The sequence below is a fragment of the Sorex araneus genome, chromosome 3 (genome assembly GCF_027595985.1).
Source record: "Sorex araneus isolate mSorAra2 chromosome 3, mSorAra2.pri, whole genome shotgun sequence".
In the NCBI taxonomy this organism is placed as follows: Eukaryota; Metazoa; Chordata; class Mammalia; order Eulipotyphla; family Soricidae; genus Sorex; species Sorex araneus.
Window position 1 is genome coordinate 174,540,809 of NC_073304.1, and position 24,188 is coordinate 174,564,996.

Consider the following 24,188-nt stretch of genomic DNA (forward strand, 5'->3'; position numbering starts at 1 on the left):
TAAAATTCCCAGGGAAAGTTACACACCATTGGTTCTCTCCCACTTGAAAAACAAACATGGCTCTCTGTAAGGCATACTGACTGTTGTCCGGAATTTGATGACTTCAGTAGAAAAATTTGATAATCTCAGTCTTAGATAGGTGATCAGACCTCATACTCTGAGGAATATATTTGAAATCCCAATTCCCTTGAAGTGGTTTTATTTGTTTAATTTATTTCTCTGTCACCCAATTCATAATGAACTATATTCTATTAAAGTGAAGGGATTCTCTCTTCCTAATTAATCTCCATGCAAATTGGGAAAAACATAAATGTGTTTACTATTTAGAGCCTCAGATGTGGAGACTGAGAAGATTATATTGGACAATTAGATAACAGAGGCGCCATCATGAAAGAAATGTCCTCAGGCACAAATTCCGCTCACCAGCTCTGAATCTATAATAGACATACTCAGTTTTTCATATCTCACTCCATTCAATCCATATTTACTTTTTTATTAGACACCATTATAATGATTACTAAATATCCGTAGTATCAAGTTCTACTTGAAGACAGTAACTATGTTTTGTGACTTTGGAATTCATTGTGTATTGCTGTCTAAGTAATTTTTGCTAAATAAAAAAAAGGATAGATAATGGGAGCAAAATATTGAGGATTATTTTATCCTCAATAATCTTTAATTTTTTGGGTTATTGAACTTTGTATGGGAGAAGCATGAGCACAAAGATGTATGGATCTGTAACTGTACCCTCACGATGACTCTCTAATTAAAAATAAACTAATAAAAATAAATAAATAAATAAATAAAATAATAATCTTTAATTTTTTAATAAATATTTTTCTATAAACTTTAACATAATAACTTTAACATAGTTTCTCGTAAGTAGCTTTCAGGCAATATGGAAGAAGCTTCATATGGGAAGCAACACCCAATTTCAATAAATGTCAAGCAAAATTCTGTTAAATCCCATTTTGCAAAACCAAGGACTGTCTGTGGTGTGACACCATGATAATGATTCCTTTCATAATTGTTTTCTATAGTCCAGAATTTTCCACAGAGCTAACTTGACATCCTTATTCCGAAGACTATAGATCAGGGGGTTCAACATGGGTACAACAATGGTGTAAAATACAGAAGATACTTTGCCTTGGTCCATGGAGCTCACGGATGGTGGCTGCAGGTACATGAAGGACAAAGAGCCATAGAAGATCATGATTGCCATCACGTGGGAGCTGCAGGTGCTGAAAGCTTTGGACCTGCCCTCTGCAGAGCGAATGCGGAGGATACTGGCAATGATGAAGACATAGGAAGCAAGGATTGTTAATACAGGTATCATGATGTTAAATGTACTAAGTAAGAGAACCAATATTTCATTGATGTGGATGCTGGAACACGATAGCTCTAAGAGTGGGAGGAGATCACAGAAATAATGGTTGACCACATTGGCCTTACAGAAAGACAGTCTTAACATAAAGCCTGTATGGATTGAAGAGCCTATGATGCCCAAAATATAAACTGCCATGGTGAGCAGGAAGCAGATGTGAGGGGACATGATGACATTATAGAGCAAGGGGCTACAAATGGCAACATAACGGTCATATGCCATGGCAGCTAACATGTGACACTCTGCAATACCAAAAACAAGGAAGCAGAAGAGCTGAGTCATGCATTCTGGGTAGGAAATGATGTTTTTCTCAGTCACAAAATTCACAAGCATTTTGGGGGTGATTACTGTGGAATGGCAGAGATCAATGAGGGACAGGCAACCAAGGAAATAGTACATGGGTGTTTGGAGGTGGGAACTAAGGCCTATGAGTATGATCATGCCCAGGTTCCCCACCACGGTGACCACATAGATTCCGAGGAAGAGGAGGAGGAGTGGTAGTTGGAGTTCTGGACGAGCTGTCAGCCCCGCGAGGATGAACTCAGTTACGGTGGAATGATTTCCTGTTGACATTTTCTTCTGGGTATCTCTACAAGGAAATATAAAGATCAACATTTGGGGGACATTAACTTATAGAACCAATTCCATTGGTAAAATAATATTTCCTTATAGCGGTTAGGCAAGCAAAAGGCATTAAGGGAATTCAGGTAGGAAAGGAAGAAATCAAACTCTCACTATTTGCAGATGATTTGATACTATACTTAGAGAACCCTAAAACCTCTACCAAGAAACTCTTAGAAACAATAGACTTGTATAGAAAAAATTGCAGGCTATAAAATCAACACCCAAAAGTCCACGGCTTTCCTATACTCAAATAATGAGGGAGAAGAAAGCAACATGATAAAAGTAATCCCATTCACAAATGTACCTCAAACAATCAAAATCTCGGAATCAACTTAACTAAGGAGGTAAAGGAATTGTATAATGAAAACTACAAAACGCTACTAAAGGAAATAAAAGAAGACATGAGGAAATGGAAAGATATCCCCTGCTCATGGATTGGAAGAATTAATATTATGAAAATGGCAATACTTCCCAAAGCATTGTACAAATTCAATGCGATCCCTATAAAGATACCCTTGACATTCTTCAAAGAAATGGAGCAAGCACTCCTGAAATTTATATGGAACAATAGGCACCAAGGAATAGCTAAATCAATTCTTGGAAAAAGAAAATGGGAGGAATCAACCTCCCCAACTTCCTACTCGTCTACAAAGCAGTAGTAATTAAAAAACATGTACTGGAACAAAGGCAGAGCTGTAAACCAATGGAGCAGGTTTGAATATTCTGACACACGACCCCAAATATATGATCATCTAATCTTTGATAAGGAGGCAAGAAATGTGGAGCAAGGAAAGCATGTTTAACAAATTGCGCTGGCAAAACTGGACAGCTATATGCAAAAAAATGGACTCAGATCTCCACCTATCACCATGTACAAAAGTCAGATCAAAATGGATTAAAGACCTCAACATCAGACCAGAATCCCTAAGGAACATTGAAGACAAGGTTGGCAAAACTCTCCAGGACATTGAAGCCAACGGTATCTTCAAAGATGACACACCTCTGGCCAAGCAAGTGAAAACAGAGATAAATAAATGGGAGTACTTTAAACTAAGAAACTTCTGCATCTCAAAAGATACAGTGACCAAAGTACAATGACATCCTACAGAATGGGAAAGGATATTTACCCAATACCCATCCAATAAGTGGTTGATATCAAGGATATACAAGGCACTGGTTGAACTCCACAAGAAGAAAACTGCAGACCCAATCAAAAAGTGGGATGAGAAAATGAACATAAACTTCCCCATAGAAGAAATTCGAATGGCTGAGAGGCACATGAGAAAATGCTGGACATCACTAATCATCAGGGAGAGGCAGACTTGTATAACAAGAAAACAAGAATGAGATACCATCTCACACCACAGAGTGGCCCACATCCAGAATAATAAAAGCAATCAGTATTGGTGTGGTTGTGGGGAGAAAGGGACTCTTCTTCACTGCTGGTGGGAATGCCGACTTGTTCAGCCCTTTTGGAAAACAATATGGATGATTCTCAAAAAATTAGAAATTGAGCTCCCATTTGACCCAGAAATACCACTCCCGGGAATATATCCTGGAGAGGCAAAAAGGTATAGTAGAAATGACATTTGCATTTTTATATTCATTGCAGCACTGTTTACAATAGTCACAACCTGGAAAAAACCGCAGTGCCCAAAACCAGATGATTGGTTAAAGAAACTTTGGTACATCTACACAATGGACTACTATGCAGCTGTTAGAAAAGATGAAGTCGTGAAATTTGCATATAAGTGAATCAAATGGAAAGTATCATGTTAAGTGAAATGAGTCAGAAAGAGACAGACATAGAAATATTGCACTCATATGTGGAATATAATGTAGCAGAGAGGTACGAGCTTGCAATGATGCAACTTCTGGCAGAAATTTTTCTGGTAAACTTTTTACTAAAATACTAGAATCCAGAAATCCAAAACCTTGTGGCCGCTATTGTAGCCACACGACCTCATACCTCTTCATTCTCAACAATGGAAAACAAATTATCAAATGCTTCCTTTCCAGAAGGTCTGACTTCAGGGGTGGGGACTCCAAACAACAATAGTGAGTTTATTGTTGAAATATTGAATGCAATCCAAGTAAAGAGAAAGTTAAGTGAAATTTATCAGATACATAGGGGGGTGGGGAGCTGGCGAGGTGGGGGTAGGGTGGGGGGAGGTTTACTATGGTTCTTGGTGGTGGAATATGTGCACTGGTGAAGAGATGGGTGTTTGAGCATTGTGTAACTGAGACTTAACCTTGAAAGCTTTGTAACTTTCCACATGGTGATTCAATAAAAAATAAAAATATATAATATTGCCTTGGTTTCTTTATACTTTATCTCTATATAAGTTTGCCTAATTAATATTTATCTCTTCAACCTCGAGTGTGGAAAAGTCGGACTGTAGCTGAACCTCAACAAAATGATGCTCATGAAAAACGATCTAGTCCCTGATGCTCCACTTGCTCTCAATGGAACGAACATCTCTGAATGCAGCAGCTATGTGTACCTGGATAGAGAACTCTACATGAGGAATGACTGGCGCCAGAACTGCGCAGGAGGAAGAGAGCAGCATGGAATGCCTTAGAGAGCATCAAAGAAGTGGTTAAGAGGATGAAGGCCCTTCAAATCCGGGCACATCTTTTCGATTCCACAGTTCTTCCTGCACTAACATATGCCTCAAAGACCTGGGTCCTAGACAAACATGATTAGAATGCTATTCGGGTAGCCTAAAGAGGAATAAAAAAGCTATGCTAGGACTATCACGTCTCAATCAAGTTAGAGAAGGAATCCGGAGTTCTGACCTCCTTTGATGGTCAAGAATCAGGGATGCTGTCTCATTTGCCAATACATCAAAAATCAGATGGGCCGGACATGATTCAGAGATGACCACTGGACTGGAGCTGTTACCGACTTGATTCCATGGGACATCAAAAGACCGCATGGCCGCCCAACAATGAGATGATCAGACTTCTACATTAAAACCCTAGATGAATGGTTTGAGGCTCTTCCTGTTCCTGGAATGAGCAGATATCATTGGGCTATACTAACACATGACAGGGACAAATGGAGACGTTACTGGAGCCCAGTAAAGCAAATCGAAGATTAAAGGGAAGACAAGTGATACAAGTGATATTTATCTCAAGGACTTTATACTTACAATCAAATATATTTAATGATTTCATTGAAAATATTTCAGCTGTAATGTCCATCATTACTTCTTTGTGAGAAACTACTGCTCTGGAAAACATCTTTTTTGCATATCATATAAAAGTTCTAGCTTTAATCAGATTGAAAAAGAAGCAAATATGACACAACCAGTTGCAACGACCCTGCCCTTGCCAGTGACTTTGGTTAGGACACTGCAGGTTAGACTGCTGCGACAGGTTTGTGTGGCTGGAGTGTAAGCCACAGAATGGCAAGGAAGAGCTATTTCTAGGTAAAAGCTGGGGTGAGGGATTCTCACTACAGCAGAGCGACTTCCTGTCCAGTGCCAAAACAAAGCATGTATATCAGCTTCTGTACAGCATTATAGCAAACACTTCTATTACCTTTCTAAAAAATTAACTCCTCATTCCTTCTTTTTTCATTTTGTGAAATAAAGATAGCAGCATACCACAAGATGAACTCATGTTACTGCCTTCATATTATACTTAATTTTACTCTAATGAAACAATATGAAACTGAAACTGGATGTGACTGAAGCAATAGCACAGCGGGTAGGGCGTTTGCCTTGCATGCAGCCAACCTGAGTTCGATTTCCAGCATCCCATATGGTGCCCTGAGCACCACCAGGAGTAATTCCTGAGTGCAGAGTCAGGAGTAACCCCTGTGCATAGCCAGGTGTGACCCCAAAAGAAAAACAAATAAACAAAATGAAAATAAAAATAAAATTCGAGTAAGTGCAGTGAAACATGTATAAAAAATGAATAGAACCTCTATGGATTCAGAGCTGGTGATCTGAATAGGTGTCTTAGAATTTTTGAATTTCAAAATAAATGCTTTATTATTTAGTTGCTCAACATAATCTTCATATTCTCCACCTCTGAAATTCTGTATATTAAACATATTTACTTGTCAAGCAAGTTCCCAATTTGCATGAAGATTAATTGTGAATAGAGGATCCCCTACCTTAAATAGAAAGTAAGTAACTGATTAGGTTGTTAGAGTAATGGCAGTTGAGTATTCAGAGCCACTAATTCATTCCTCAGAGTTTCAAGTAAGATCTCTGAGGACCAAAATTATCAGAGGCACTTCTTTCTAGCCTTAACATATCTCATTTGCAAGGAGGATGAAGGTAAATCCAGATGAATAAAGAACAGTTGTAATTCAAAATTCTTTCTATGAAAGTTTTCTTTTCTCTGTTCTGCTTGGATTTAGGATTAACTATTTTTCTATGGTATAATGTGTATTCTTTGGTTAGCAAAGCCTCCCCAGTTTTTCTATCCTAAGAGTTCCATATCTAAGAGTTGACAAAGCTGGAAATGTAAACATAAGTGCAGAAGACTCACAAAACAAGCTAACTGGCAAGTATTTATTGTTTTAAATTTACTTTAAGTGATCAATTGTTTGCATACTGGATAGATTTTGTGTGGGTGGGTGGTATAACCTTTGATAAAATATGACTTATTAATGTAATAAAACCCTTCTAGGAAGTTAAAGTTTTAGTAAGTAACACAGTAGGTTAATGACTAATGATGTGGTAGTAATTGTTATGATCAATAAACAATCCCTAGACAATCCCAATTGTAGCTTCCCAGCTCAAATTGAGTACAGTTAGATTGCCATGGATAGATTCGAAGGGTCTTTGTCTCCTCGGGGAGGGAAGGGGCTGAAGCCCATAACATCCATGGAGAGGACCAGGTCACACCAGACACAAATGCTCCACTGCTCTGATCCTCAGCATCCCTGTCCCTGTCCTACTGCTGTCATGTAGGAAGCACGTGCTATATTATAGCCCCATCTCTGCTCTCTGATTAGTCTAGAGAAGCAGATTCTTTTTTTTTTTTTGCTTTTTGGTCACACCCAGCGATGCTCAGAGGTTACTCCTGCCTTTGCACTCAGGAATTACTCCTGGCAGTGCTTGGGGGACCATATGGGATGCCGGGGATCGAACCCAGGTCGGCCGCGTGCAAGGTAAACGCCCTACCCGCTGTGCTATCGCTCCGGCCCCATAGAGAAGCAGATTCTTTTAAAGTGAGACATTGACTTTTTGCATCATTGTATGGACTGTCATCCCAACTGCTCATCGATTTGCTCAAGCGGGCACCAGTAACATCTTCATTGTGAGACTTGTTGTTACTGTTTTTGGCATATCAAATATACCATGGGTAGCTTGTTAGGCTCTGCTGTGCAGGTGAGATACTCTCAGTAGGTTGCTGGGCTATCTGAGAAGGACAGAGGAATCGAACTCAGGTCAGGTGGGTCCAAGGCAAACGCCCTACCCGCTGTGTTATCACTCCAGTCCAAAGGAAAACTGGAAAACAATTTTAAAGCGATGGGATATCATCTATTGTCACACATCTGAAGGGATTCTGAAAGAAAGACTTATTTTATGCATGGAATGTGAATGACCTTAAAAGCTGTGTAAGATTTTCTCACAACATGAGGTCTTTGCAAGGGAATCAAATACTTATTCCTAATCATTGAGTATACTCAACAGTCAGACTGTTGATCATCTGCTTTAACAAGGAAAAAACAATTTTCTTCATGGCTTCAGAGATCGTCTGAATATCAAGTCTGAATATTCCTGTCACTCTCTGGGCAGTTCAGGTTTCACTTATTTTCACCTCAGAAACATTCCTTTAGGTTGAAAAACCTTCCTATTTTGGTTTATGTTATAATCTCTTCCTTCCTTCCTCCTTTCCTCCCTTCTTCCTTCATTCCCTTCCTCCCTCCCTCCCTTCCTCTTTCCTTCCTTCCTTCCTTCCTTCCTTCCTTCCTTCCTTCCTTCCTTCCTTCCTTCCTTCCTTCCTTCCTTCCCTTTTCCTCCTTCTTTTCTTTCCATCTATTTATATTTTTATTTTAGTTTGGGGGCTACACCTGCCAGTGCTCAGGGCTTACTCCTGACTCTGCACTCAGGGACCACTCCAGGCAGGCTTGGGCATCATATGAGGTGCCAGGGATCCAGCTTTGATTGGCCACTTGCAAGGCAAATGCTCTATCCACTGAACTATATCACTGTAGCCCCAACTGTCATTTCTAAACTCCCATTTTATACCATAAGCCAGAGAGAGCAGCCAATCAGATTATTAAACTTTTCCCCAGGATTTTTTCGACACAGCAGAGGAACTTAGAATTTATTGGTGAATATTTCTAAATTAACAATTAAATGAATGAATGACGGGTTGAAATTTTTGCCTGAATTGTTCAGGGGATTACTCACAGACTGGCTGGCCTCACACCACAACTGTCCAATCAGCACTCACCTTTTCTTCTTTCGGCAACCTCAATCAATGCCAACTTTAATTTAGAGGAGAGATCAAAGTGTCACTGTTGGGGTGGTGGGAGTGCCAGACGTCCAGCACCCCACACTCCGGGAGCTGGTTCAGAGAAGACAGGTCAAGCCTGACTCAGGGCCCAGGTGCTCAGTCTGCCTCACAGGCAGGCCAACATCGCTTCCCGTCAATTTCTTTGGTGTTACCCCAGCATCTGCACAGCAAACGTCCGTCCTTTCCATTCTCAATTGTATTTGCTATGCTATATGAAGATTTTTCCTGGACTCAGACTCCAGACACCAAATCCCACGAAAATAAAACAACTCTCCCCGGACTTGCAGGTCTCAGAGTAAAAGCCCTTGAGGGAAGTGGCAATTACTGTTGCTGTTTCTCTGTTTCTCCACATGGAAGGCTGTGAGGATTGTGTGTTTATTAAGAAGTATCAGAAGCTGCTTCTCAGGCATAACTTGGAGCTTTTTTTTTTTAAATTGAGTTTCTGGTCATGAATGGGGGTTGAGATAGTGTATTTAACAGTCTCATTTGGCTCTGGTTTCATAATCTCCACTGTGAATACCTGGTTTTAGGGAAAAAAACATACTAACAAATCATCCTAACAAATACTAACATCCTAACAAATACTAACAAGTAGTGATAGAATTGTTCACATTTTAAACTTTGACATTATGAAGTCCATTTAATTTTTTATCATAAGTAAATAATATTTAGAAATAAGTAGGTAATTATCAGTTGAGAATTTATATCTGTATTTAATTGTGTATTATGGTTATGGGGTAAGAATTCAGAGTACAATGTTGTTTTCTTGTTGTAGGCCTACACTAATAACAGTTCTTGCTAAATTGCATATTTGATGAAAATGTTTTTATTTTGGGGTGTCAGTGTTCTCTATTTCTTCTTATTTGTCCCATAGCTCTACTTTTTGTCCCCTAAGTGGGACAGTTGAATACAGTTTTAGACTGCAGGTGGAAGTAAGGTAAATTAGACACACATCAGGAAACTCTAATTAATTAATATGAGTGTGCTGGATCGATAGCACAGTGATTAGGGCATGTACCTTGCATGCAGCTGACCCACGTTCCATTCACTCATGTCCCTGCACTTACAAATCACTCCTGGCTCAGCTTGAGGGACTTTATTTAGTGCTGGAGATTGGACCTGGATTGGCTACATGCAAAGCCAGCACCCTACCCATGGTACTATCTCTTGGCCCTTAAAGCCATTTTTATTAAGAATGTGGTAATTTTTAATACAGATGAGTTCCGCAACATGCATTAATAATAAATAATGCGAGAAGAGACCTCATTGCTATAGAATAAATCCAAATTAAGCCTGAGGATTGCCTTATGTGGAATGATCTCTCTTGAGAATTAAAGAGAGATGAATGAGACTTAAAGATAAACAGCAGGGGCTAGAGTATACAAACTAGGTTACCTGCCCAGTGGGTAGAGCATTTGCCTTGCATGCAGCTGGCCCAGGTTCGATTCCCAGCATCCTACATGGTCACCTGAGCACTGCCAGGAGTAATTCCTGAGTGCATGAGCCAGGAGTATCCCCTGTGCATTTCTGGGTGTGACCCAAAAAGCAAAAAAAAAAAAAAAAGATAAACAGCAAAGGTAGCAACAGAGGGCCAGAGGCAACACACCAAGGCACCTGATTCACACAATGGAGTTGGAGGATTGTAGGGGTGGGGACAGAAGGGAAAGATAAAGGATGGGCATTGGAGTCTTTTGGGGCAGGAGGTGGGCACACTTGTGGAATTAAATGCATGAGAAACCATCATAACAGCATTGTGACTTACTTGATATTAGCCAAAAGGCTGAGAAGCAATAACATTGCTTCTCAGGGAATCTCAATTATTTTTATTACATCATAAAATGGACTATAAGAAAAAAATCACATGCTGTGGCTAGAAATGCCTAGCTAACATAGAGTTGTGTTTGCCATCGGAATTTCACAATTTTCCAAACTGTGAAATTTGGAAACACCCAAATTTTCATTAAGTAAACAGTTCCAAGTGGGTAAGGGGCATGAATGAAGTAAAAACCGAGAAATGCACTCAGTGTTATTGGCATATAGAAAGCCTTCTGCCCAGCATGGCTACAGTATTTAAGCAGTTCCTAATAGTTATTACATCATCAATGTATATTATTTGTGCATTAAGATCAACTTTCACATTACTATTTAGACACAAGTCTAAATTCAAATGCTTAACTCTTGAGAGATGAATATAATCGAAGATATTTACACATATTTCAGAGGGAAAGCCACTGTGCATTATTCCTCCCTGCCAGTCTTCATTTTCTTCCTGAATAATTAATGGCCTGTGTCTCACTTTGATGCATGGCTAGAGATTCAGGTTATTGCATAGTCCCCAGCATAGCCAGTGTTATCCTTTGGTAAGACTAAATTCTTACCAAAGGGACTTAGGGGTAGGCAAGATCTGTCGTTTTCAGGTGTTTCCTTCCAGTGAGGGAACACTACCTTTTTCTTTTCATGTTTCCTGATGACTGGTTTGTGGAAGGTACAAAGGCTCTGGGGACAGAGCCTTTTTCTGAAAGCAAACATTGAAAGCTACATTTTGTAGCCAGTGGAGCAACAATTTCAAGGGCACTTACGTCCCTGTTGAGTCAGTATCTTCATCCTGAATCACTGACCATCTTCTGGTTTAAAGCACTGTGTGCGGGAGAGGAGACAGAGAGAGATGCAAGTCCAACCTACTTATTATAGTCAGCACGAAGATAACATAATGATTCTAAAATTCATCTGGTGACACCCATTGGCCAAGCAAGTGAAAACAGAGTTAAACAAATGGGACTATCTTAAACTAAGAAGCTTCTTCACTTCAAAAGAAACAGTGACCAAAATACAAAGACAGTCTACAGAATGGGAAAAGATATTCACCCGATACCCATCAATAAGGGGTTGATATCAAGGATATACAGAAAACTGGCTGAACTCCACAAGAAAACAAATTATCTAATGCTTCCTTTTCAGCAGGTCCGACTTTAAAGGAGAGACTCTCCAAACAATAATAGTGAGTTTTGTTGAAATATTGAATGCAATCGAAGTGAAAGTAAAGTGAAATTTATTAGTTACACAGGCGGGGGGGCTAGGGGCGTGGAGGGGCTAGGGGCGTGGGGGGCTAGGGGTGTGGGGGTGCGTGGTGGAGCTATACTGTGGTTCTTGGTGGTGGAATATGTGCACTGTTGAAGGGATGGGTGTTCGAGCATTGTATAACTGAGACTTAAACCTGAAAACTTTGTAACTTTCCACATGGTGACTCAATACAAAAATTCAAAAAAAAAAAACAAAGGTAACACACATGGGAACAAAAGTCACTTACATTCTCATTGTATTTCTTCAGTGTCCTGTCAATGTTGTTTATGAAAATGTATGGATTAGGGGAAGTGTATAAGACGGTGCTCTCAATGACATTCCTACTTGATTTAAATCTACTAGTTTCCAAATGTAGAAACTTTGCCTTTGGTATGACAACCAAAATAAAGAACATTGCAACTTAAAAAAAAGAAAAAACATCCAAACCCATTAAAAATGGGGTGATGAAATTAACAGAAACTTTCTCAAAGAAGAAATTCAAATGGCTAAAAGGCACATGAGAAAATTCTCCTAATAACGAATCATCAGGGAGATGCAGATCAAAACAAAAATGAGATATCACCTCACACCACAGAGACTGGCCCACATCCCAAAGAACAAAAGCAAGTGATGTTGCCATGGATATGGGGAGAAGGGACTCTCCTTCACTGCTGGTGGGAATGCCAACTTGTTCAGCCCTTTTGGAAAACAGTATTGTTGATTCTCAAAAAGTAGAAATTGAGCTCCAACTTGACCCAGCAATACCACTCCTTGGAATATATCCCAGAGAGGCAAAAAGGTATAGTCAAAATGGCATCTGCACTTGTATGTTCATTGATGCACTGTTTACAATAACCAAAATCTGGAAAAAACCTAAGTTCCCGAGAACAGGTGACTGGTTAAAAAAACTTTGATACATCTAAACAATGAATACTATGCAGCTTTTAGAAAAGATGAAGTCATGAAGTTTGCAGATAGGTGGATCAACATGGAAAGTATCATGTTAAGTGAAATGAGTCAGAAAGAGAGACAGACATAGAAAGATTGCACTCATCTGTGGAATATAAAGTAACAGAATCGGAAACTAACACCCAAGAATAGTAGAGATAAGGACCAGGTGGTCTGTTCCACTGCTTGGAAATCACCCTCACATTCTGGAAGAAAAGCCAGCTCAGATATAGAAGAGAACACCAAGTAAAGGATGTTGGGAGGACCCATTTGGGCTGAAAGATGCGTGCCAAAAGTAGACCATAGACCGAACAGCCATCACTGTTCAATACCTCTATTGAAAACCACAACACCCAAAAAAAGAGAGGTAGCAAACGGCAATGCCCCACCACAGAGGTAGGAGGGGTGGTGAGGACAGGTTGGGGGTGGTGGGAGGGGTCCTGGGACCATTGGTTGTGGAAAATGAGCACTGGTGGAAGGATGGGTACTCAATCATTGTATGACTGAAATGCAAGCACGAAAGTATGTAAACCTGTAAATGTACCTCACAGTGACTCACCAATAAAAAAAATCATTCATCTGGTGACATAGATGATCCTTGAAAATGTTAGTTATAGAAATGTCATAATCTGTTTCATTTTACAATGTATTCGAATGCTTAGATTGACAGAAGAGAGGCAAACTCTGAGAACATTATCTGAGTTTCTGCTTGTACACAGTGTTAGACTGTTACTATTACTTTGTAGTGTTCTCTTCAGTGATTTAAACTGCTAGCATTCCTCCTTCTTATAGGTGCCAAGGAATCCAGTGCATTTCTGATTTTTTTTCTCATTTGGAGCCTTCAAAGTCCTTTATCTCCATTTGCTCAGTAGAGTTCCAGCTCTATCTTGAAATATAACTAACACTTATTATAATATTTTAATAACAAGTCTTTTCCAATTCTCAATGATGACAGGCAGTGCTGATGTTTTGTTTTTGCTTTGAATTTGTATGATTTTCGGTCTTTTGTATACAATTTGGCAGTGCTCAGGGCTTTCTCCTGGCTCTGTGCCAGTGATCACTTCTGGTGGTGCTCAGGGGACCACAGAGGATTCTGGGGATCAAACCTGGGTCAGCCAGTGCAATGCAAGCACTGTACCCACTGTTCCATCACTCTGACCCCCATAGAGATGGTTATTTTTTATCCTTTTTAATAGTTATTGTAGACAAAGGAGTGCTTTCATTACCAAACATTTTCAAATAGTTATTTTATCTCCCAGCCATCAATACAGGGGAAATATAGTAGCTGTTTTTTCAATACCAGAAAGAGGAATGAAAGTTACATGTAAACCTGGCAAAATACTGAGATAATAACAGTGGATAATAACAGCAGATATCGATATAAGAACATGTGCATGTAAGTCACCTGAAAATGTGCATACACAAGAGCACTGGAGACAGATCCATCCACTACAGTAATGTTTACATGGAATATTAGACCCAATATTATTTAGGAATTCAAGAAGGATATTTCCTCTTGCTATCACAGAGAGGAACAGACTCCCCTCCCTCACCACAATGGAGCGAGATGAAGGCTGCCACTGAGGTGTCCTATATTGTGGTTTTGTTTTTTTTGGCTTTTGGGGGCCACACTGACAGTGCACAGAGGTACTCCTGACTATGTGCTCAGGGGTAACTCTTGGCAGGGCTCAGGTAACCATATGCAGTACCTGGATCAAATCATAGTTGGCAGTATGTTGAGCAAGCGCTCTAACCCCCATACTGTCTCCCCTGTCCTTGAGATGTCACGTGTGAGAACATCAGCACCATCACTTTACCCATGCACTGCTAAGTGTAGTACCCACAACAAAAAAACATAAATATTCAGATGCACATAATGCACCCTGGGCTGTTTATTGGATCAGGCTCTTCTCCAGTCATATACTCTCTTTGATGTAAAATAATATTATATAATAATAATAATTTATTATCATTCATATGCTCTAACATTCTCTTAATCAATCTGTGCACTTAGTATGAATGATTTATAAAATTGTGTAGATTTATAACATCTAAAAATGGTTTACTTTAGAGACTGTACTTTTATAAGTACTTTCCTGCTCACCAATCAATAAACAAGGCCAGGCATATAAGAATTGGGCATAAAAAAAGATACTGACCAGATGGATTTATTTCATGAATCAAGACAAGACTTATCCAATAAACAACATGCATACTAGGTATGCTCCATCTGATGAAGGCTCTGGAGGATTAAAGAAATACTTAGAGAAAATGAATGGGGTGGGGACACTAAGGGAAGATGGACTCTGGTGTCTCAGAACCCAGGTGCTCTCGCTGTGTCTAAACTGTGATACTCATCCTGCTTTTGCACTTTTATCCAAGTAACCAGAAGTAGTAACAATCTAATTCATTGTAACCATTCAGTATCCTTACAAAAACTTCTCAGAAAATTATAAATATATTTATTTTGACTGGGTGCTCCTCTTTTTAAGGATCTTATTCAGGGCAACTTTGACATCTTTATTCCTGACACTGTAGATCAGGGGGTTCAGCATGGGCACGACTGTGGTGTAAAACACAGAGGACACTTTCCCTTGGTCCATGGAGCTCACAGATGACGGCTGCATGTACGTGAAGGCGGCAGAGCCAAAGAAGACAGACATGGCTGAGATCTGGGAGCTGCAGATGCTGAAGGCTTTGGACCTGCCCTCCGTGGAGCGAATGCGGAGGATGCTGGCAATGATGAAGATGTAGGAGCCAAGAATGGTCAGGGTAGGAGCAAGAATGTTGAAAGCACCGAAGCACAAAACCATCACCTCGTTGATATAAGTGCTGGTGCAGGAGAGTTCCAGTAGTGGGAAAAGGTCACAGAAGTAATGGTTGATTCTATCAATTTTGCAGAAGTGTAGCCTTAGCATACAGCCTATAAGAACTGTAGCTCCAATGACACCCATGCTATACACCCCAACTATCAGCCAAGAGCAGACCTGATAGGATATGGTGACATTGTAATGCAAGGGATTACATATGGCAACGTAGAGGTCATATGCCTTGGTAGCTGATATGTGACACTCTGCAACACCAAAATCAAGGAAGCAGTAGAGCTGAGTCATGCATTCCGGGGAGGATATGGTGTTCTTCTCAGCCACAAAATTCACCAACATTTTGGGGTAATAGTAGTGGATTGACAGAGGTCAATGAGGGACAAGCTGCATTCTCCTTTTTTGTCATTTTATACTTCGCATCACATTTCAAAGATTCACATGCATCACCACAATTATCGAGATTTTATTCTCTTTTATGATTGAAAGTCTACTGTATGGTTATACCATATCTGTTTACCTAGTTACTTATGGACACACGGGTTAATTTCCACTATTATTATTAACAGTGCCATTATGAAAAATTATGTGCCTAATTTTTTTTGGAACATACTTCAATTCCAAAAGTATATAACCAGAGTAAAGTGCTGGATCTAGGCAATAATATCTCAAGTTTAGTTAGGTACATAAGGAGGAAAATACTAAAGGCAACTTCTCTATCTTTTCTTTCTTTCTTTCTTTCTTTCTTTCTTTCTTTCTTTCTTTCTTTCTTTCTTTCTTTCTTTCTTTCTTTCTTTCTTTCTTTCTTTCTTTCTTTCTTTCTTTCCTTCCTTCTTTCTTTCTTTCTTTCTTTCTTTCTTTCTTTCTTTCTTTCTTTCTTTCTTTCTTTCTTTCTTTCTTTCATTTTTTTTGTTGGTGTGGTGGGAGACTGAATTTGTGATCTTTCACCTGTGAGGCAGCTGACCCATTGATCCACAACCCTATGTTTTTAATTCTTTTTTGTGTACACTCAGAAAAGAAATTGCAGGGTTATATGATAATTATTTGCTCAACATTCTGAGAATCGATCAAACTTTTTTCATTCTACAGCAGCTGTTCATTTTACACCAGCAATGGAAGGCATTGTCAATTTCCCTACACCCTCAGCAATTGCTTTTCTATTATAGCTGACTAATATACGCATTCCCTGTATCCCATTGTGATTTGGATTTGCATGTCCATTATGAATAAGGGTATTGAACATCTTTTTTATGTGCTTGTTGGCCATTTGGAGGATTTTGTCTTGGGCCACACCAGGCTGTGCTCAGGGCTTACTCCTTTCTCCTCAAGGATCATACCTGGTGGTGCTTGGAGGACCACATGTGGAGCTGGGGATCAACCCTGGTTGGCCACCTGCAACGCAAGAGCCTTTTCCAGTGTACTATCTCTATGGTGGCCACAGAATTACCAACAACAACAACAAATAGTCTCACAGGATGGAAATTTGTGTTTATTTATGAATAAAAACAGTGGAATTCAAGTTCTGCTATGTTCACACTGTGGGATGGCATGCCTTGACAGTAGTGAATTAATTCCAGGAATATGCTACTATAAATGACCAAAACCAGAAGTAACATGAAAATTAAAATATTGAAGAATATTGAAGTAGACTTTTTTTTAAGTTAAAACAAACAAACAAAAAAAAAAACTTTGCGGGGAATGTAGCCTAATGGTAGAGCATAGAGTTTGCATGCTCAAGCTGTTGGATTTAATTCCCTGCACCAATACAACTTGGCAACACAGTCTTAAGGGAAAAAATCATATAAACTAATGTTTAAGGAAAAGGGGGAACAAGCTGCACAAAATCAGGAGAATAGTGACCTCACAAGGAGAGAGAGTGTGGAGTTAGGCTGGACCAGGCTCATCTCTTTTTCCTTCCTGTTCATTACATTCAATCTTTACTCTTTCTTAGTCTCATTGATGTTATTTCTATTGCTTGCCATTGAATACACATTTAAAGTTATCCAGCAGTGAAGGATGGCTCTTTGAGAGTTATTACAGAGTATTGTAAAACAGGTATGGAAATATTTTTAAACAATGGGATATAAAATAAAGGATGACAATAGATGACACAATTTCTTGCTGATTGGGAGTTCCAGTAATCACAGGCAGTATTTTTCCTCTTGCTTCAAATGGACTAGCAAAGCATAAATAATGCCATTTAGTCTCTTAGTTTGAACTATAATGTTTTTGTAAAAGTAAAGTCAGTTTTCTGGACAAAAAAATAAATGAAACGAATGAAAACACCAGCAAATGACTTGACCGTAAGAATTCATGTCTGCTCAGGGGCCTGAGGCGGGCTCTGCACAGGAGCCACACTAGGGTCTGAGGACCGCACAGTTCCTGAAGCACGACCAGGAGTGACCTCTGGTCACCAAACCACTAAAGTCCCGGATCCCTGCCACTACAAAATACAATATATGTATATTATAATGCAAGCCTTTGCTTCGAGGCTTTCCCCCGTCTTGGTCTCTCTGGCTACAGACTTTGATTCTGTCTTTGTGCTCCCCTCTGTGGGCCAGACTCTGCCACACGTGGTTTCTCCCACTCACTTTCCCCCAATTCTAGAAAACAGGAAAGTCATGTTCCACCATCAGAGGCTCCTTGCCCAGTTAGGAAGGGGTCCTGATGCTCCCCACAGACTGGAAACTGCCTGTCCATCATCATGAGAGAGGAAATGGAGTCTGGGTACAACTGAGAACCCCAGAAATCGAACCCATTTCATTCCTCCCCAGGATGGAGATTATCCCATCCCCAATGTCACATAGAAAATCTTTATTAGAACCCACAAAAGGCTCTAATTCTGCTCATGCTTCTCCACCCACCAAAAGCAAAAGATTGAGAAACCTTTCTATTCTCTCTGAAAAATATCAGTCACCTTTCCTCTGGGAACCAAATGAGACCACCAGCAGGAAAAACACTTCATGTTTTCATTCTTCTCAGAGTACTCTCACCAGCCCTACAAAACAAAATGTGCTCCTTTGTTTCAGCTCTTTCCTATATGGACCATTCTCTGGGGTGGGGGGTTGTGGGGGTCTTGACAATGTCCCATCTGTGGGTCCTGGTTCCAAAAGGTGGAAGCACAGGTCAGCATCTTGCCTGGCTGCCTCCTCAACTGTTGAGGCACCTAGCAGGCGGATGAGAAAGTGCCCCAGGAACACTCAAAGAGAAGCCAATGAGACCCGAGTTTGGGATTCAGGGCATTGAAAACACTCTGAGGTGCAAACTGCCCCACCCCACTATTTTGGGAGGAAGTGAGGAGTGAGGATTCATGGAAAAGCTGAATCTGTCCCTCAGCACAGGCGCACTCCCTGCCCACGGAGGGAGCCCAGGTTCAGGGCAGGTCCCTGTCTGCACTTTTGATTCTGAGAAGAAAAGACTGAGAGAAAAACCAGGTTTTCCTCCTTCGATCCCCCACTCCACTGCATATTTCATTCATCCATCGCTGTCACAGCAGACATCATCCTGGGGTGTCCCTGAAGCAGGCTGGTTCTTGGAGAATTCAGTAGGAAACAGCAGCTCCTGTATTGAAAAGTTCCATTTTCTCTCTTGGCCTGTTCTGACCAAGCAGTTGAGAGAGAGCAGATTGAGGAATAAGGAAATCCACACAGAACCAGACCCGGCCAGGGAATGGCAGACCAGCCTGCTCGGCCGCGCACAGAAGAGTAGGACCGCAGGTACCAGCCAGGGACCTGCCCTTGCCCTTCACGGTGTCCTTCATAGGTTGTGCTGGGAAGTCGGGGCCAAGGCACAGGGCTCAGACAAGTCCTGCAGAAGCCCAGTCCCCAGCCCTAAGGCTCCCTCAGCGACCCCCTTGGATCCTCTTAACATAACTCTGCAGGGTGGCAACTACCCCTTGAATCAAGTCGCCTTTCCTCCTGCTGACTTCCCATCTCAGCCCTCCCATGGTGGGTGGGGTGGGGGCATTCATCTAGGGCCTGACATGCACCCAGGTGCACTGAGGGGCTGGTGTCCTCCCTACACCTGCTCGGGAAGGATGCCCATCTGCTGCAGCACTTTCCTCAGAGATGATTTCACCTCTTTATTCTGGAGGCTGTAGATGAGGGGGTTCAGCATGGGGGTCATCAGGTTATTCAGAACCTGAACAGTGGCATTAAGCCAGGGGTTGGGGGTGGGCTACAGGTAGATGAGGACCACGGGCATAAACGAGAGCAAGATTGCCGTGAGGTGGGCGCTGCAGGTGGAGAAGGAACGGCGGCGTCCCTCCGCGGAACGGATCTGCAGGATGGAGTAGACAGGCTGTAGGAGGTGAGGATGAGGAGGAAGCAGCTGAGCGGCATGAGGCCCACGGCGATGAAACCCACCATCTCCAGCGTTGCCGTGTCTGCACAGGCCAGCTTCAGCATCACGGGGATGTCGCAGAAGTAGTAGTCCACCTCGTTGGGGCCGCAGTAGGGCAGCTGGAAGGTGAGCGCCGTGAGGAAGATGGCCTGGACGCAGCCGAACAGGGAGGTGCCCAGGGCCAGCACAGCGCACGCCCTGTGGCTCATGATGACCGAGTAGCGCAGCGGGTAGCAGATGGCCACGAAGCGGTCGTAGGCCATGACCGTGTACAGGAAACACTCGGTGCAGCCCAGGAAGTGGTAGAAGAAGAGCTGGCACACGCAGCCCACGTACGAGATGGCACGGCTGTTCCCCGACAGGTAGAAGAGCATCTTGGGGGAGCTCACCGAGGGGAAGAAGATGTCAAAGATGGACAGTTTGCACAGGAAGAAGTACATGGGCGTGTGGAGGCGCGGGGAGGAGACGATGGCCAGGAGGATGACCAGATTCCCCATGAGTGTGAAGATGTAGAAGGACAAGAACAGGGCGAAGAGCAGGGTCTGCAGGTCCTCAGTGTGCGGGATGCCCAGCAGGACAAACTCTGTCACCACCGTGCTATTCCTCATAACTGAGAGTCAGGCAAATGGCCCAGTAACCAGTCTGAACACCAAGCTCTAGCGATTAAGCTCGGAACTGACAAGTGTTGGCTGTGTTTTCAATGAGAAAAGGCAAAATCATCCTCATGGATCCCCAATGATCTATCCAGAGCTCCTGTGATCAGGAATGCCTGTTCCCGAGCTCAGTCTAGCCAGGCTGAGCTCAGTCCTGAAGGAACGTATCTTAGAGCTTGTGGTTGTCCTCTAGGAGAGGATTAGAAGTTTGTTTATTAAAAAATTTTTTTTATTGAGGCTCTGTGATTTATAATGTTGATAATGACGGTTTCTCACGCACATAATTATAACACCACATCCATTACCAGTGTATCCACCTTCCCCAAAGGACCCCAACACTCTTCCCGTTCAAACATCCCCACCTCCCTGCACCTACTCAGTTGTGTGGACCAGTTCCCTCATTGTGTTGTTTTCAGCCCCTCATCGTTACCTTGCTGTGTATCTTTAAGTCTCACATGTGAAAGATCATCCCAGATCTACCCCTGGACTTCTGACTGACTTCACTCTGCATGATAGAAGTTTAGGGAGACATTCAGAATATTTGTCTGTTATTACAGAAACCTTTGGCAGTTGTTTATTTTTTAAAAAAATTTTATTGTATCACCAAGAGATAGTTACAAGCTTTCATGTTTGGGTTACAATCTTATAATGATCAAACACCCATCCCTACACCAGTGCACATTCCCCACCACCAATATCCCGGTACACTCCCCCCCTTCCCTACCCTCCCCCTGCCTTTATGGCAGACAATATTTCCCATAATCTCTCTCTACTTTTGGGCATTATAGCTTGCAACAGAGACACTGAGAGGTCATCATGTTTTGTCCATTATCTACTTTCGGCATGCATCTCCCATCCCAAATGGTTCCTTCAGCCATCATTTTCTTAGTGATCCCTTCTCTATTACATCTGTCTTCTCCCCTCTGCTCATAAAGCAGTCTTCCAGCTATGGGGCAATCCCCCTGGCCCTTGTATCTATCATGGTTGGGTGTCAGCCTCATGTGATGCTACCCTACACTCCACAAATGTGTGCAGTCCTTCTATGTCTGTTTCTCTCTTTCTGACTCATTTCACTTAGCATGATACTCTCCATGCTCATTCATTTATAAGCAAATTTTATGACTTCATCTCTCCTAACAGCTGCATAGTATTCCATTGTGTAGATGTGCCAAAGTTTCTTTAATCAGTCATCTGTTTTAGGGCACTCCAGTTTTTTTCAATTTTTTGGCTATTGTGAACAGTGCTGCAATGAATATATAGGTACAGATGTCATTTCTACTGTACTCTTTTGCATCCTTGGGATATATTCCCAGAAGTGGCATTGCGGGTTCATATAAAAGCTCAATTCTTAGTTTTTAGGACTGTCCATATTGTTTTCCAGAAAGGCTGGACCAGTCGGCATTTTCACCAACAGTGAAGGAGCATCCATTTTTCCCCACATCCAAGCCAGCACTGGTTGCTTCTGTTCTTTTGAATGTGTGCCAGTCTCTGTGCTGTAAAATGATGTCTCATTTTTATTTTGATTTGCAGTTCCCTGATGGCTAGGGATGTGGAACATTTTTTATTCTTTTTTATTGAATCAATGTGAGATACAGTTACAAATTTTTGTATTTGATCCATCACCAGAAACCCCCCGCCCCCCGCATACCTCTTCCCTCTCCCCCCTCTGCCTGTGTGGCAGACAATTTTCACTTTACTCTTTCCTTACTTGGATTACATTCAATTTTCAACAGGAGTCTCACTATCATTATTTGGAAGTTTTCCTCCAACAGTCAGACATGTTGGATGGCATCAATATATTGTATGTTTTCATTTTTCAGGAAAGGTCGCGCGGCCGCTTAGAGATGTCCCAGTCCCTCATCCTGGAACCGTGTTAGTGGAAGCTCAATATCGCTGGGGCTCCATCTGGAGAAGGCAGATGTGGAGCATTGTTTTCATGTGCCTTTGGAACATTTATATTTCTTTTTTGAGGAAACTTCTGTTCATTTCTTCTCCCCATTTTTTATGGGGTTGGAGGTTTTTTCCTTATACAATTCTACAAGAATCTTGTATATCCTGGATATGAATCCCTTATCAGATGGGTATTGGGTAAATATTCTTTCCCATTCTGTGGGATCTTTCTGTATTTTGGTCACTGTTTATTTTGAAGTGCAGAAGCTTCTTAGTTTAATGTAGTCCCATTTGTTTATATTTTCTTCCACTTGCACGGTCAGTGCTGTTTCGTCATTAAAGATGCCTTTAGCTTCAATGTCATGGAGAGTTCTGCCTACATTTTCTTCTATGTACCTATAGATTCATGTCTGATATTGAGGTCTTTAATCCACTTTGATTTGACTTTTGTGCATGGCATTAGACAGAGGTCAGAGTTCATTTTTTTTGCAGTAGCTATCCAGTTTTCCCAGCACCACTTGTTGAAGAGGCTTTCCTTGTTCCACTTTGCATATCTTGTTCCTTTGTCAAAGATTAAGTGGCCATATATTTGGGGATCTGTGACAGGATATTCAACTCTTGTTCCTTGGTCTGCAGGTCTGTTTTTTATCCCAATACCATGCTGTTTTAATTACTACTGTTTTGTAGTAATGTTTGAAGTTGGGGAAGGTGATGTCACTCATCTTCTTTTTTCCAATGATTGCTTTAGCTGTTCGTGGGGGTTTATTGTTCCATATAAACTTCAGGAGCGTTTTGTCTATTTCTTTGAAAAATGTCATGGGTATCCTGATAGGGACTGCATTAAATTTGTATAGTGCTTTGGGCAGTATTGCCATTTTGATAATATTAATTCTCCCTATCCATGAGCAGGTATGTGTCTCCATTTCCTAGTGTCCTCCTTTATTTCTTGAAGTAGTGTTTTGTAATTTTCCTTGTATAGGTCCTTCACCTCTTTGGTTAAGCTGATGCCAAGGTACTTGATTTTATGAGGTACTATTGTGATAGGGATGTTTTTTTAAATGTCTCTTTCTTCTCTTTCATTATTTGTATATAAGAAAGCCATGGACTTTTGGGTGTTGATTTTGTAGCCTGCCACTTTACTATATTGACTTATTGTTTCTAGGAGCTTTTCTGTAAAGTCTTTAGGGTTTTCCAAGAATAGTATCATATCATCTGCAAACAGTGATAACTTGATCTTTTCCCATATATAAGAGATCATCCTGTATCTCTGCCCTTCCCTCTCACAGACTTCCCTCAGTGTGATTACTAGAATGCTACACCTGCAATTCTTTGCTTGTGATGGCATTTACTTTGCAACAGTTCATCCTTGCGTGTGACAATAGTTACCTCAAAGGGACATTGTGATCAAGACTTGCCAGTGCTTGCTTTGCACCCCTGTCCCTCATGGGTATCCTGTATAGGAAGTTTACACCCTGGCACATGCCAAAGGGGGTGACTGTTAGACATAAACTCTCCAGGAACTCCAAAAACAACGGAACTCCAGTCAACATGCACTTGAGCTCCCAGCCATTCTCCTCCCCACAGCCACCTGTGACAGGTGTTGGATATCAACCTTTGGTGTTTTAGGCTTCATCAGTGAATTGCCCCCTTTTTTTCTTTCTAGAGAAATTTAACATGCCCTTGCTAGCATCCCTAACTTGTTTGAAATCTATCTTCAACATTTCCTTTGTGTTGGATATTGACCCTAAGTGCTCTAGGCTTCATCAGTGAATTGCCTCCTTTTTTCCTCCCAGAGAAGCTTACCATGCCCTTGCTAACATCTCTAATTTGGTTACAGTTCATCCTTAACCTTTCCCTTGTATTTTACCTCTCATTGTCAGTTTCCCAAGTCAGTCTTGATTGCTTATAAACCAAAACTATCTGGTAACTCTGAACTTGTATTTGTACTGCTTTGTATTTGAAGTGCTGTATATTTGTAAT

The 24,188-nt window shown here is 41.2% G+C and overlaps 1 protein-coding gene and 2 pseudogenes across 1 annotated transcript; all 3 read right to left on the reverse strand.

Annotated features, from left to right (window-relative positions):
- Nucleotides 1-1,021: 1,021 nt before the first annotated feature.
- Nucleotides 1,022-1,966, reverse strand: LOC129403432 (putative olfactory receptor 8G3). Its single transcript, XM_055131730.1, has one exon. It carries the CDS (start codon nucleotides 1,955-1,957, stop codon nucleotides 1,022-1,024), a length of 936 nt encoding a protein of 311 aa, XP_054987705.1. The 5' UTR covers nucleotides 1,958-1,966.
- Nucleotides 1,967-14,964: 12,998 nt separating this feature from the next.
- Nucleotides 14,965-19,084, reverse strand: LOC101540543 (olfactory receptor 150-like; annotated as a pseudogene).
- Nucleotides 19,085-19,341: 257 nt separating this feature from the next.
- Nucleotides 19,342-20,273, reverse strand: LOC101540803 (olfactory receptor 149-like; annotated as a pseudogene).
- Nucleotides 20,274-24,188: the final 3,915 nt, after the last annotated feature.